Source organism: Limulus polyphemus, unplaced genomic scaffold (genome assembly GCF_000517525.1).
Source record: "Limulus polyphemus unplaced genomic scaffold, Limulus_polyphemus-2.1.2 Scaffold3326, whole genome shotgun sequence".
Classification (NCBI taxonomy): Eukaryota; Metazoa; Arthropoda; class Merostomata; order Xiphosura; family Limulidae; genus Limulus; species Limulus polyphemus.
This window is the reverse complement of record NW_013668936.1, coordinates 100,490-116,881: the sequence shown is the minus strand read 5'-3', so window position 1 is coordinate 116,881 and position 16,392 is coordinate 100,490. Positions and strand designations below refer to the sequence as shown.

Sequence of the window (16,392 nt, the reverse complement as noted above, 5' to 3'; positions counted from 1 at the left end):
ATAAATAAATAAATATCCTACATTCAGTACTGAATGAAACAATTAAAAGTTTGAGTGAATGTTTAAAATAACCTGTTCGATAAAATTAGACTTATCAAATCAGTTTGTAACTGTGTTTTGCTAGACCAGCACGTGTAATTTATTTATATTGCTTGTGTCCTCATGTCTTACAAGATGAGAAATATGTTGTATCTTAACAACAAACTTGTGTCTACTTTCTCTCTATTCAAACAGAGGCTGTGTGTGTACAATAGAAGACATTGAGACAGGTAAACGAAAACAAAAAAACAACTGGTTACCTAATTTCGGAAGGACATTTCCCTGGAGGGGGATTAGCCTCCACCTTACATCCAGGGTTGTTACATTCGGTAGGTGGGCAGGCGGACTCACAGATACACGTCTTACAGCCGTTGTCTCTTGCTATTATTTTACACTTGAATCCTAAACAAGAAGGCTCAGGACATCGGACAGAAGTGGTATTAATTTTAATTGCGTTGCCTGAAATAGACAAAATAAGACATCATGTTTTATTGTAAAATTTTAGGAATAAAAAAGCTCACTCACGTCATGAAGATACATTATCACATTCTTAATTCTGAAATTCGGGGTAATGATGCTTTACTAAACTCATCTTTTCAATATTCAGACTTATAATAAGTTATTTTACTTCTAATTTCCAAATTTGTTCTAGGTTCATGTAACTGTCATTACCTATATTACTATGAAGCTCACCGGTCTCTTCATCGCCTGTGTTACTGTCGGATTCATTGGGATCGTCTTTAGCATCTATACTACTGTTGGTTGCATTAGAAACTTCATCGTTTGTGTTACTGTTGAGTTCATTGGTGTTCTCTTCATCGTCTAAGCTACTATTAGGTTCATCGAGTTCTTTGTCGTCGTCTGTATTGTTGGAGGGCTCATTAGGCTCTTTTTCAGCAGCATCTGTGTTGCTGTTAGGTTCATCGAGTTCTTTGTCGTCGTCTGTATTGTTGGAGGGCTCATTAGGCTCTTTTTCAGCATCATCTGTGTTGCTGTTAGGTTCATCGGGTTCTTTCTGGGTTACTGGAAATATTTTCAGGCTTTGACTCTTCGTCTTTGTGAGTGGTTTGTTCTTGGTTGTTATCTTTCTCTCCATCTAAAATAAAACAAGCTTTGGAAATGAAACAGGCCAACCAATTTCTCATTTTGATATCTTGTATTTTAATTCAACTTTTATAACTCTTAGAAATTAACATTTTCTGAAAGATCTAAATATTAATATACAATGTCCAAAAAATAAGAGAGCATTGTGTGTTTAATAAATGTAATCTAAAATTATGATAAATCATATAAAATAATATACCGATTTTGTCCACGTTCACTTCAACAACTTTACAAACACAGGACGGACACTGGCCTTCACGCGTTCCATTATCGAGCTCACATCCTTCCTGACAGACGGGTGTTTTACATGCAACTTCACAGGTGCAAAATTTACACCCATCTTTCCCATTTCCCAACATACAGTCGTAACCTTCACAAAATGGTACTGGGCAGCGTTCCGCTTCTATTCTCGCTGAACAAGACAATGTGAAGAAATATGTAATAGTGGCTATTACAAACCATAGTTTAAAACTTCACAGAAAATAACACAAGCAGAATAAATTAATCTCATATATAAATGACTGAAAATTTAATTTTTCTGTCTAAATTTCTGAAACTTCCGACAAAGTATATTACACAAATGTTTGGCAATTTATTCAACAAATCTCATAATCCAGGAATCATGTTTTAATGGTCTGGATCAGGGGAATAGTCTTGTGCATCAATGAATTAAACGTAAATTAGCAGCAAAGTTTGGATCAAGGGGATGGTTCTACCTAACTAATCACCAATGGATTAAGCTGGACACCTCCCTCTGGATTGAACTTAATTGATTCACATAGTAACATGGACCACTGGGATCGCTTCACTGGATCAAAAAGTCAGTATTGGCATTAACATAATTTATTTGATTTCAAATAAATGGACTAGTGCTTCTTTATTACCTACCGATCAGAGTGAGCGGTGGCTTAACATAACTTGAGAGAGTGGATGAGACTCAAGACTGCTTAATCGAACCAAAGTGTAATATTTTTCCTATGCATTACCTGCTTCATTCATAAGAGGATTTCCATTATTCAGATAACCAAATAGGACAACCCCTACCCTACGATCACGTACCTGGTGAGAAAGGACCTCTACAAACGCAAGTGGGACAGTGTTCTTCATCCAACTCGCTTACCACACAGCCTGGTGCACAGCTAGGTGTTGGACAGTCTGGGTTAATTTTGATACCTGTATAGGGAACAAAGATGTTCAATACTCGTATCTCTGACACACAACTATGACCTGTTACATCCACCAAACGTGATGCTTACAAGAAAAAAAACCTACTTTTATAAAGTTTTAAAAGAGTAACATGGATGAGGCCTCCACAGTAAAGTCACACAAAACAATTACATATCACTAAATATGCTCTTTTCACTTTAGACAAAATAATTAAAATTTAAGTAAAACCTCTGTCAACAGGTGGCGATGTTTATAGTATGACATCACAGATTCGGAGAATTACATATCACTAAATATGCTCTATTCACTTTAGACAAAATAATTAGAATTTAAGTAAAACCTCTGTCAACAGGTGGCGATGTTTATAGTCTGACATCACAGATTCGGAGACAACTTCACAGTAGAGTTACACAAAACAATTACATATCACTAAATATGCTCTATTCACTTTAGACAAAATAATTAGAATTTAAGTAAAACCTCTGTCAACAGGTGGCGATGTTTATAGTATGACATCACAGATTCGGAGACAAGTTTTCAGCTTGATTGATAAATTACTCATCTCAACTGTTTCTTTTTTAAACTCGACAGCTTTCAAAACCATTGAGTTCATATTAATGCCAATTAGTTAGCTTATTCTATGCAGAAATAATTGTGTATAACAATTATTTTAAAAAGAACAGTGATAATTCAAGCATTTTAAATTAACAAATTAAGACATAGCGAATTTGGAACTTCTCTCAATGATGTCGCAACGATCTTACACAAGCATTACTTGTACACAAAGATTACTGAGCATCAGTCTAAATCTTTAATAGGTTGACATATGTTACATACTCAACCTATTCATAAAATTTTATGAAATCTAGCAGAGACTCGCAAAGCATTTGCTATCAAATTAGTATCTTTGTTAAAACAGTGTTTTTTTAAATACAATATTTGTGCTAAAGTATGTTTATGTCCGTTAAAATGAAGTGCGCACGAATGCAGATTTAGATAGTAATGTGCGCGCGCATTTTCAGGAGACAAATAAAAACCGAGTATAATTATAATGGATATTTTGAAAGAATTTTCAGCTCACATGTTGGAAGCGGTGGACATGGTGCTCTCACACATTGAACCTGGAACATTACACATTGCTCATCTTCTGCACATTTCTCACCCTGTGAGGATAAAACAGTAATAGAATGTTAAAACAAACTCTCTTTTATTTGTTAAGGTTGCTTAATAAGTGTTCAATTTGTAAAAAGTTTGGATTTTTTATTCCTCACGTATTCAATAACACCTATATATCACCTTCTTTGCATCTATAATTATTATCATTTTTTGCTTATACCATACATGTTTCTCGTTGCCATTTACTTACTGCAGTTAATCTATACTTATAAATGATTTGAAGAGTATATAGCATTGAAGCTACTTATTTATGTCTCTCAGTTATTTATTAAGTAAGTTGTCTGAAATACTAAAAATAAAAATGAGTCCAATCTATCATTCAATTCACCACTTGCATTTAGTTATACCAGTTTCCGGGAATTTCACTACTCGTCAGTAACTGTGGAAAAAGGCAAATCGAAAACATAAGACTAGACTTCATATAACTCAGAATACGTAGCACTGATGCTACTAATTTATTCCTCTCAATTAATCAGCAGACAAGCTGTTTTAGAATTACAAATTGCATTTTTAGATAAATGCCACTCATTTTTACACCGATATCAGATACTACTTGCGTTTTTAACCAATATCACGCATTATGTGTGTAAACTACGTTACTTACACTTTGACTTATATCATACATTATGTGTATACACAACATTACTTACATTTTGACATATATCATGCATTATGTGTACACACAACATTACTTACATTTTGATATATATCACGCATTATGTGTATACACAACATTACTTACATTTTGACTTATATCATGCATTATGTGTATACACAACTTTACTTACATTTTGACTTATATCACGTATTATGTGTATACACAACATTACTTACATTTTGACTTATATCACGTATTATGTGTATACACAACATTACTTACATTTTGACTTATATCACGTATTATGTGTATACACAACATTACTTACATTTTGACTTATATCACGTATTATGTGTATACACAACATTACTTACATTTTGACTTATATCACGTATTATGTGTATACACAACATTACTTACATTTTGACTTATATCACGCATTGTGTGTAAACACAGCTTTATCTACATTTTGACTTATATCACACTCTGTATCTATTACCCAAGCATTTTGCTTACACTTGTTTCACTGTTTGGTACTTACGCCACACACTGCAAACGCACATCATAACCTGCATTATGTTTAGACAATTATCAAACATTTTGTTCTGACATGCCCACAACTGCTTCTATTTGACAACTTTTGACTGCGTCATTTCTATTCCTAGACATTTTGAAAATGCTCGTACGTGTTAACCATATTATTTTAACGTTGTTCTTTAGTTGGCGGATTTTTGAACTTATCAGGTGAAAATAATTCAAGTTCCAGTCTATGCAACAATAGCGAATTAATATTATTTCCTCCTCAACATTTCTCTACAGGCTTGTACACTTACATTTAATGTAGGCCCACATTATCTGTCCCTATACTAAAACGAAAATTTACTTACTTCTACAAATTAACTCAATATGCACAACAGCTAACACAGATACAAAAACATAAACATATTGTCTAATTCACTCTGCCGGTTAGAAAATAACTTTCTATATTTCTGATGCTTTACTGTTTCACTGCATTCTTATTTGGCCAACTGACTGGCTCGCCAAGATTTATATATAATAATTTTTCTAAATATTTCGCAAAGCCATTAGGTGTTTATGGCGTCACTTTACATATTCTAGGCCTACTTCCACAAAATTATTTGATCTTAACGTCACCTGCCCCCTAGCTAACAAAGAAATTACCAGGTCAAAATTATAACAACATCATAGAATCTACGTTTGTTTTTAGCAGATCATAAAAGTTCGCGACCAAGAAAGATTTATACGAGTTTTCTTAGAATCGTATATATATATACGTGTGCGTATATATATATATATATATATGTGTGTGTGTGTGTGTGTGTGTGTGTGTACATTCATACAACGAAAAATAATGTTGGGCAAGCGTTTCGAAAGTTCGAGAAATTTATATGTAAGTGTAAATCAATCTTTTTGTCAATCAAGGGCAGCATGAACATTTACAACATGTGTCATATAGGCACTAGTGTTTGTTTGATTTTTAGAATATAACCTCTTAGGAAAAATAACTCTATAATTTAACCTGCAATTGAGTAAATTGTACACAGTAATGTTATATATTGTACATGATGCGTTCATCTATTGGCACGTTGATTTATCATATCAACAATTTAAAATATTAAATCGCGCAGCTTTATCTTATCTACAAGTTTATAAAGTACATATACACGTGTATCGACATGCAGACTTATTATATAAAAGTGTACTTATAATGATGCTGAATCGTACATTAAATACTTAAAGGTGTTGATATAATAATTCGACGCGTCGACATAAAACATGTATATGCAAAATGTAATACTTATTATTGGATGATTGTTCAATAGGCCTAACATATGTGATAAGAATCAAGTGAATTGCATACGTTTCTTTCCACATTGCTTTCGGATGCAAAATCAGAGGTATGTGAAAATAGCATTTTATTTTTGGATCTATATTTTGTCTCCCACAAGCCACTGCCTAAAATATCTAACCTTCAAAGATCAATAGTTTACATGAATTTTATCACCTATTGGTTTCTAATGCTTTGTCATCTTTAAGGTTCAATTGAAAGATTACATTCTGTACCCATATTGTCTGGAAGATCTGGTATTTAGTATTTTTAACCTAAACAGCAATTTCTCAGACACATACAATGTAAACAACTAGGTCAATGAATAAAGAAACACGGTACTCACAGTACAAGGATCTTCTTCAGGGGGTGGTCCAATCATCACTACTTCATCGTCATCACTCTTTCTTTCTTCTTTAATATTCTCTAAAAGTATACGAATACAAATAATTTTTATAAAACCGAAACTTGCCTCACTTAAACAAAACATAAGAAGATGCGTAAAATTAGTCATAAGACCGAAAGTTGTGTCACTTCAATGTATATTTAAGTTACCGTATTGGCCCGATTATAAGGCGATGTTTTTGGATTAATAATTAGGCTGTAAAATTCATAGTCACCTTATAATCGCGGCCGACCACAGGCCCCTTCCCACTACTCTAGCCTGTCACATTCCTGAATGTCCAGATAGCATCCGTCTACGAATGCGCTCTCAATTTCTTTTCTTTTCCATGGTTTCTGAAAATAGGGGTCGCCTTCTAATCGAGATCGTCCTATAATCGGGCCAATTTATTGTTTCTTTGTTAAATGCAAAGCTACAAAATTGGCTATTCTCGCTGTGTCCATCATGGAAACCGAAAACCGATTTTTAGCGTCGTAAGTCCAGAGACTTGTCGCTCAGCCACTGGAGGGCCATTTAAAACAGAACTGTGCTTATGATTAACGTTAATCCTCCTCTACTTAATAGACAGATGCCATACAAAATTGTTTATGAAATGGTTCGTTCAAATAATCAAATGCAAATCAGAGTTGATATACTAACAAACACAGTTTTTACAAGGTAATACAACTTACAATGATTTTTAACATATATTCGTATAGCTAGCGACCCCTGGTTTTCATATTGTTTCTTAAGCTATTTCTATGTATGTTTAAACTATTTCACTATGATATATTTTCAATAGCATATTATCTGAGTTACTGAATTTTTTATTGATACAGTGAAGACTAATTCATATGAACACAGGAAATAGCGTACATACCAAAATTATTATATTGTTTAGACTTTACACAAAGTGTTATTAACGAGTGTTATGAATTAACTCTAGCAAAACAATAAAAACGTCTCAAAAAATATAAGGAATCAGTTGTATTGTACATGACACTTAGTCATATGATTCACTCCAACGATATTGTATGATTCAAATGTGGTTCTCAAAATTTTGTATTTGATGTTCAGTTTCATGTGAAACGTCTTGCAAGAAATCGAAGCTCATTTGCTAAAATTAGTTTAATCCTGGTGGTGTTTTATCCTTTGTTTCTTCTTCCTTTCCGTAATCTCAAATCAAAACTTTAAAACTAAAATAAAATATTTTTGAGTGAGTAGTAAATTCTACATATCTTCGGTTGCTGTTTTTTATGCAGTTTTAGTTAATAAAATAGCAAAACTTAAGATACGAATGATGATATATTATATGTACTGTTCTTGCACATAAAGTAGTTTCGATTAATTTTTTATAACGTTTCTAAAATATTAGGTCGCATTTACTGAGGATTATTAACACTTACCGTGTGTGTTTTCATCTGCCATTCGACAGACGTACTCAGGGCAGCAAGTTCCCTCATGATGTATAGGTTTACAGTTCTCATAGTCGTTATGAGGGGGTGGAGGACAAGTCTGGTGGATGCATGTAAAATCTGGAGGGGTGTCGCACGTGCACTTGACACAGTTAGTTGGATGGTTAATCTCCAAAAGTTCTCCTTTACTATAATACTTCCGGTTGAAGTAACACAGGTTGTCTACGGAAACATGGTTATTAATCAATTTTGGGATGTTGGTTAATCTCCAAAAGTTCTCCTTTGCTATAATACTTCTGGTTGAAGTAACACAGGTTGTCTACGGAAACATGGCTATTTATAAATTTTGGGATGTAACAGTAAATAAATATGAATAAAGGTTAACTAGGTGTGCCACTGAGCTTGACCATCCACACAAGGGACATTGGGCCACCTATAACCTCATTCAGTTACAGAAATAATGCCTGCTAGACAGTTTTAAGTTTGATATATCTCTATTGACTACCAATGGTAGGCCTTAATTTATATTTGATTCATGTTACATGGAATTATCAATGGATAAGTCTCCAAAATAAAATAATTAGTAACGAAAACATAAAAAAGAAAGAACTTTTATTACTTTTTTAAGCATTAGAAATGTTCATATTATTCTTATAACCTTAATAATGTTTTTTATTATAAAAATATGCATGTAAAAAAGTCAGTAAATAATGATCATTTATTTCACTTAGTTGACCATAAAATTAAAATTTAAGGTAAAGCTAATTTTATTGGCAACAGTAAGTAGCCATTCATATTTGGTTAAAAAAACTATAAGATGATTCGCGTTTGTTGTTCTTATAATAATTTGCATTATAACGCGGAAAATCTTACCCGAAAACAATAATATAAAGGTTGAGTACGTTATATTAAAACTAAGTTGGAGCCTCACTCACTGTTATAGTCCATGTCGCCACGTCCAGGTCATAATATACCTGACGACGGTGTATCTAGATAATAGCCCTACTGCGTAGTTTCTATTGTAGCAGTCTCCATTATAAGGCTTGTCATGTCAAAAGCATACTACCGTTCACTACAGCTCTCCATAATTCATCTAGCTTATGAGGACAATAGGTACGGACTGGTTGAACGGACATGTCGTGGAAGCATCTTGTGTACACGTGACTTGTGTCACTTTTTTCAGACTGATATCCTTCTTGATTAGGTTGCATTCTGGGACAAATTGGTAGCTTTTCCACCGATTTTTGTATTTGTGAATTCTCACTTGTTACAAGATGTCGTACTTTTCTTACGATGGCTATTAGTGGCCAACAAGTTGACCCATATTACTTGCTTTTTTAATGCCATCAAGTACAAGGAATATCCCCATCATGGAAATACTAAATTCTCGACCTGAACATATATCTATTATCTAAGTGTAATAATAGCTTGCGTCAGAAAGGGACGTTACTTGCTCTTCCCCAAAGCAATCAATTGTGAGTGGTATCATACTACTTACGAAACGCCACACAATGACAAAATGCGGTTCTGATACATTCCGCTCTACCAAAACTTAATATGGGCTATGCTGTCACGTGATTTGTTGATTTGCACATTCAAAATAGTTTATATAACGTATTCAATCATCTCTCTCTCTTTGTGTATATATATCAAAATATTACAATTGCTTGAAATTGAATTTTTTTTTACTTTTTGCATTAGTTGTTTATTGGTGAACTTCAGTAAAGAAAAGATTACAGTAACCCATTCCCACTAACTTCTCTAAAACTTCCTATTTTCTTTTTGTTGTTGTTTTCAACCAAGTGTTTCTGACATACTTAGAACTTCCTGTTCCATTCATGTGGGTTTAAACCATTGTTTACCAATTTACCTGCATCTCCCCTTTCCATTGCTTTTGTTTTAAACCAGGTATTACTAACTTACTTAGTACTTCCTGTTCCATTTATTCGGTGTTAAAAGTTTAAACCATGTTTTGCTAACGAGCCCATAATTTCCTGTTTCACTGTCTTAGTGTAATCCTTGTTTTAACAACTTACTATGTATAAACCATGTTTATGTTTGCTAACTTACCTATATCTTCTTGATTCGCAGTGCGGTTTTCAGGCATACACGTCGTTTCACATGCAGCAAGTGATCTGAAGTTATTTTCGTTACCTTGACAACCACCATACACAAATTCTTTGCACTGCCTTTCAGAGTGATCGTAAAAGTAGTTAAGAAAGTACGCCAAGCAAGGGCCCGTTTTGTTTGGTAGGTTGCAGAAGTCAGGAACTGTGTAATAATAATAATGCAGTGATTATAGTATAGCAAGTATATTCTTGCTCAAACATGTTTTAATTATGGCCTTTCATTTTAATCTTAAACCACATTTACGTGTAATATAAAATTACATATTTCTGTTACAGTTTATCAATTTTCCCTTTGTACCCATAGGTGGCGCCTTGATCAATTGAATACAAATAAATTTATAAAACAGAAAAGAGCTAAGTCTACAACAGTTACGATACTCAAAGTATCGTCTGCCAGATAAGCAATGTCGCGGTTTCGAATTTTATATCCTCTCAGTTTTCACTTCAGAAAAAAACCTAGTCGAATACAATTTCAAATTCTTACTATCTATTTTGTCCATTACGTTTTCGTCAGAAACGTTTCTCTCTGATGAACTGGGAGCTGTAAAAAAAAAGTAAAACATTATTAGTATTAGCACAGAATATCTTCATAAACATGGGGAACAACAGATCTTTTAAACAGAGAAAAAAATAATCTTGGTAATAACACGTTACCATATGGATCATATTGTTATTAAAATATATTTAAATATCATTCTAGTGCGATATTTTCTTTTTTTGATTTTTTTGTTGTATTATTTCCAATTTCAATCATCACTAGCTGCTTCAGGCATCATACCACGAACTTTAAATAAGTTACGTAGGCACAGAAGTGATTTTCAGTTGAACAAAAGAATATTCAAGTTATTCAGTGATATTTTAACAGATAATAAAAGCCAAGGTTATACATCAGTAACTCTCTATCGAATAACAGGATTCCGAAACTCACGACAGTGATATTCTATCGGACAGCAGGTGCTCTCGTGGTATATCGGGATGCATCCTCTTCTGAGTCTTGTTAAGTCTTCTTCCAGTAAGCATTCTATACGTTTACAGCTTGAGTTGGTAATTCCATTCCACTCTTCAGTGCATAGACAAGTCAAACACTCGTCCTCATCAGGCGAAATTGTTTGTCCTAATTCATATCGTTTTCCGTTGTACTCACAGGAGGCGCCTATATCAGTTGAAGGAAAATAAAATGGGGTAAAAGAAAGTCTACAATTGTCTTACGTTTTTTGTCATGTTTCATTCACACTTTCCAAAATGTCATGATTATTCCGTTACGATATTAGTTTTATTAAAATAAATTAGATTTTGTTATTCGTAATTATATAAAATAAAATGCTTTTCAAATATGTAAGAAACACTAATATCAACAACTTTTCAAAACCTCGCACCATCAATATTTTGAAATGTTATTACGTTAATCGTGTCTAATTGTGATAATATCCTGTACTGAACAATAAAATAAAGTTTCAGTTAAAAAATAAAACGATATCGTTTGCAGGGTTAAAGTAGAAATAAGTAAATTGAAACATTTGTCCTGATTTACAAATAGTCTTAAAATTTCTTTGCTTCTTACCTGTTTATCAGCTTTCTAACAAAAAAAAATACAATAATTAAAGTTTTCTTTCAACCTTTAAATTTGGGAGTTTTAAATAGAGTCATTGATTAAACAACTTAAACCTAGCAGACAACAGCATGCCTTATTTTTCGATGCCCTAGCGGACGAAATAAACAATTATTTATGACACGTGAAATGTCATTTATTTTATGTAAGTTAAAAAATAATGTTGTCGAATCAATAAAGATTCGTCAACAGTGTTTCATTACTAATAGAGCATTTTGCAGTATGATAAATCATTCGAATTATCTATTTTTTCAATGTTTCCTCTTTTTTATATTTAAAATAAAAATCTGCTTGTGGCGGAATGACATAATTTTGTAGAATGTTCCGATTTAAAAATAAAATATTCCATTAATGGACTAGTAGTCATGATTAAACTGGCCGCTGCGTTTGTCTAAAGACAAGATAAATTCAGAAGAATGACCCGCCATCTTTCTTCCCGCGAAGAAACTAAGAAAAATTGAAAATATTTACCTCTTGTGAAATTAGGTTTATTTATTAAAAGTGACTTACGTGGTGTTTGTTGATTACTCTCGTCGACTGAAAAAAGAAACAAAACAACTGCGTTAAATAGCACGAAGAATGATCTATTAAACCCCCAAAATAAGATTTTTCATTAATATCACTAAAGATTTCATAATATATTTTTGGATACAATCATCAAGACTTAAATATAAAAAATATTCATAAAACAATACTCATAAAAATATTTATTATTGTCATTCTTTAAAACATCTATTAAACATTTGCATCACCTTAGAATTATATTTTAAAACCAATAACAAATTGATATCATACATTGGTGATTTCTAGAGTTTATCGTGAAGTTAATTGGTTAATTTCGTGATAAGAATCAATAAAAATAATGGAAAATAATAACTGAAAATAATTCAATGATATTTAAAGAAAAGTGAATTTTCTAAAGGTTTAACACTAACTTTAACACTTTCTATTGAAGCCACAAAACAAACAAACATAATTTACTCTAACATCTCTGTAGTGAGTACAAAATAGGTTTGTTTGTTTGTAATTAAGCACAAAACTACACGATTGGCTGTCTGTGCTCTATCCACCACGGGTATCGAAACCCGGATTCTTGCGTTGTAAGTCCGCAGACGTACCGCTGTGCCACTGCGTGGCTCAAAATAGGCAAACGGAATATAATCTAACATGAGTATTAAGCTTCAAAATTAACAATCTGATTTGGTCAAATGCATCCATTAAACATCAAAAGTAGCAAGTCAGATTTGATCTAGTACATCTATGAAACTCCAAACTAAGAGACCGTATTTGAATCAAAACATTAATTAAACCTTAATCGATAAATAAATAGGATTTTAAAGTAATAAAAAATTACACTTCAAAAATAACAAACCATTTTTGGCCTAACACATCCATTAAGCCTGATAATAAATAATTTGGATCTTGGTTCAAAGAGTCATGAAAAAATGAAAACTAACAAACCAGACTTTATATAAATAGATCTTCAAGCTTAATCAACAGATAAATCATATTTTATCTAGCGTATTCAAGGAATCAACTAAACATCAAAGAACAAAAGAAAAAACTTTAGGAAAACTTCAATGTATTCTTAAAACTAATATGGCCCGGCATGGCCAGGTGGTTAGGGAGCTCGACTCGCAATCTGCGGGTCGCGGGTTCGAATCCCCGTCACACCAAACATGCTCGCCCTTTCAGCCGTGGGAGCGTTATAATGTTAGTAAAAGAGTAGCCCAAGAGTTGGCGGTGGGAGGGAATGACTAGCTGCCTTCCCTCTAGTCTTACACTGCCAAATTAGGGACGGCTAGCGCAGATAGCCCTCGTGTAGCTTTGCGCGAAATTCAAAACAAACAAACAAACAATAAAACTAACAAATGGGATTTGGTCTAATTAATATATCCAAGTAAACTCGAAAAAAAAAACGATGAAAATGTGTTTTACATATATCGTAGGGACGTAATAACAAATAGCACGGATTTTTGTTTAACACATCAAAAACCTGAAACTAATAAATCGGTGTTTGTCTGATATATATATCCAGTAAATATATACATTTACTCTTACCACATTCCGTACGTACAGGACAACACGTTCCTTCTTCGTAAACATGATAACACCCTTTCTCTAAAGTAGTTGGTAAAAATAAGTGGGGACATTCCACTGAGATACAATCTATTATAGCAATGTCTTCAGCTGTAGCCCCCTGACGGCATGTGCAATGTCTGCATGGATCAGTGATGTTAATTTCCTTCCCTACCTGATAGGTGACGCCTTTATAAAGACACACTAGAAATTAAGAATAAAAATATTTTTATTTCAACTTCAATTACTACGACTAAAAGTAATTCTATGAACCTTATAAATAAAAAGTACTCAAGATCTTTATTGAAGTACATCATTATATGATTATCTGGAGTGAGATAAGCAAGTTTTAAGGAATATTTTTTTTCGAACAGTTAGAGCAAATAATAATAAACTCTTCGGCTATCGAAAGCGTTACTATAATCTCCATGTCAGAGATCTAGTTTGACAATATGGTGTTAACAATAAAACGGTGGAAGAAATTTTTATTCATCCAAAAACGCTTGAGCGAAAAAAGAAAAAAAGTCAAAATTCTCTTTTAGCTCCAACAGTAAGTTTACATCAACACACTGTAATCATTAGCGTTTAACTACACCTTTAAAGGGAAGTAACCCATACAGGAAAGTAATAGGCAGACCAAGATACTGCTAATATTACACATATTATCAAGTAGGATGATCATGTGTTGAAACCTGTGTTACTATTAAAGATGACAACGTGTGAGAAAGAACCAGAAGCAGGAGTGACACCGAATGATACTCTCGTTTTAAGCTGAGCTATGCAAAACGAGTTCTGGGAACGAAAATGACTAGATGAAGGGGAAGAGGGTATTTTTTTTATTAATTGATGTTATTTCTCATTTACCGCTTTCAAGAATAAATATTTATTTACAGTTAAAAAGAAGTCGTGAAAAGCTTCAGCTAAATAGATACAGATTGAATTCATTGCTTCATACCTGTAGCACTAGTATCATTATATTTTGTAAAACTTGCGAGAGATAGAGTAAAGGTCCGCTGGCCGTGGTCGCTAGGTGCTTGCGTAGCAAACGCTCACTCCAACTTTCGCTACTGTACTTGGTGTGCATACTTTTTGTAGTTGCTTCCCTTAGCGACGAATAATGGTGAAATACGAGTAATTTTTAAAGCCATTTTAAATAAGATTTTAAATTTTTTTCACAATCAAACTTTGCAAAAGTTTAAACACTAGTTTTATATTCACACCACTGAAAAATAATACTTGCACCATTTTTAAATTGCTGGACAAAGATTGGGATGCTGAATTTTTTAAATTTTTTTGTGTAAAACCTCAATTCGCTCTAGAATTAAAGTAACAAAAGCTGGTGAATGAAATGTTTTAGACCTGCTCTAGAGGTGATAATGTTCACAATAAAGCCAAAAGTTGTCCTTTCTAATTATAGAGAAGAGTGTCAAGCATACATATTTTTTGGATAATGAGCAATATATGTAAACAGTTTTATTTCTTATTTTCATCTTTTACTTTGGTTACAAAAACTACCATTTTGTTTGATCAAAGCGTGCAAAGCGACGTTGATAACAAAGTAAAGCAAACATATATAAAGTAACTGCGCGAATTTTATTGCTAAGCACACATGATTCTACTCGTTCAAGCTTTAAGGTTTGAATTATATATGTTTACCTTATGTGGATATAACATTAAATATATTCAATCATATTGTATAAAAAAAACATAGTATTATCAGCAGTTCTCAGCAATGGTGTGGTACTTGTTATACAGTATGAGGAAATAAGTTTCATACTATATGAAGTAACCCACGAACATATCTACCTGTCCACACGAAAAATTCCTCAACTGGTATAACACATTGGAATGGAAATATTTCCAAAATTCTTCTTTCTTAACTTTTTCTTATATGCATGTTCTATGAGAATGGAACTCAATGTTATCTTGATAGTAAGTTGTTTCTGTTGGCCAATGATGACAGGGGTTTCCGTTATATAAGTAATAATATGGAATGCTATCATATACCCTTCTTACTGGAAACTAATAGTAGGCCAGTTAAGATTAAGGTGTTCTGAACTATTTCCGATCTTAACATGTTCTTCAACACATTTGATACCCTTGAATTAATCAAACGTTACAAACATTAGCGCTACATCTTCTATATATATAAACGAAATCTATTGTATGTTTGTCCACTAACCACACTATTTGTCCAATCTCCACCAAACTTGCCATAGTGACTCCTAGAACTAACATGGAAGGGTCAAAATTCTGTCAGTTCATATGTCACACCGATAACTTTGAGCATATAATAGTTAGATTAGATTTGAGGGAAGGTTGGTATAGATCGTGATGAGTAATAAAATTGAATCGGGTATATGCGCACTCCACGCTTGGTATTGCTTGCGCATAAAAAGCATAATAACTCGCTGAAATTCCCCATTACGTTTTATTGGTTGTCAAGGAGACACACTGACCCAACATCACAAAATTTTGTCCAATAGAAAGGAGAGTATGGAAAGCGAGATATTGTACATGAGCAAAGGAATAACAGATTAAAAAAGAGTAGCTGAAACTAATAGGGCATAAGATTATTTACAATATCCATTACTATTTTGGAAAGGAGAGGATGCTTATCATTTCATAGTTTGGCAAAGAAATCCTCATACTAGAGAATTCATGGTGAACAAAAAAGTTATTGTAAAATATTTCTATGTATAGAGATTAATGTTTAGGGAAAATTAGTTTATCATTTATCTTGAAGGCAAGGAACCTTTTTCATCAATATGCTGTTGATATTGTTACGTCTCTGTTCGTTTGATAATTTCCCGTAAAAATTCTTCCCGAGGAACTTCAGTGATAC

The 16,392-nt window shown here is 33.0% G+C and overlaps 1 protein-coding gene across 1 annotated transcript in view; it reads right to left on the bottom strand.

The window, feature by feature from the left end:
* Positions 1-317: 317 nt before the first annotated feature.
* Positions 318-16,392, bottom strand: part of LOC106469153 (kielin/chordin-like protein) — a 35,314-nt gene continuing 19,239 nt past the window's right edge. Inside the window, exons 8-19 of the mRNA XM_013929617.2 lie at positions 13,530-13,751; positions 11,979-12,005; positions 10,788-11,012; positions 10,344-10,400; positions 9,801-10,001; positions 7,722-7,952; positions 6,280-6,359; positions 3,392-3,473; positions 2,203-2,316; positions 1,343-1,555; positions 712-1,135; positions 318-498 (exon numbers count right to left, since the gene is read on the bottom strand). Of these exons, the coding sequence (XP_013785071.2) occupies positions 1,041-1,135; positions 1,343-1,555; positions 2,203-2,316; positions 3,392-3,473; positions 6,280-6,359; positions 7,722-7,952; positions 9,801-10,001; positions 10,344-10,400; positions 10,788-11,012; positions 11,979-12,005; positions 13,530-13,751 (1,547 nt within the window). The 3' untranslated portion in view covers positions 318-498; positions 712-1,040. The remainder of the gene's footprint in view (positions 499-711; positions 1,136-1,342; positions 1,556-2,202; positions 2,317-3,391; positions 3,474-6,279; positions 6,360-7,721; positions 7,953-9,800; positions 10,002-10,343; positions 10,401-10,787; positions 11,013-11,978; positions 12,006-13,529; positions 13,752-16,392) is intronic.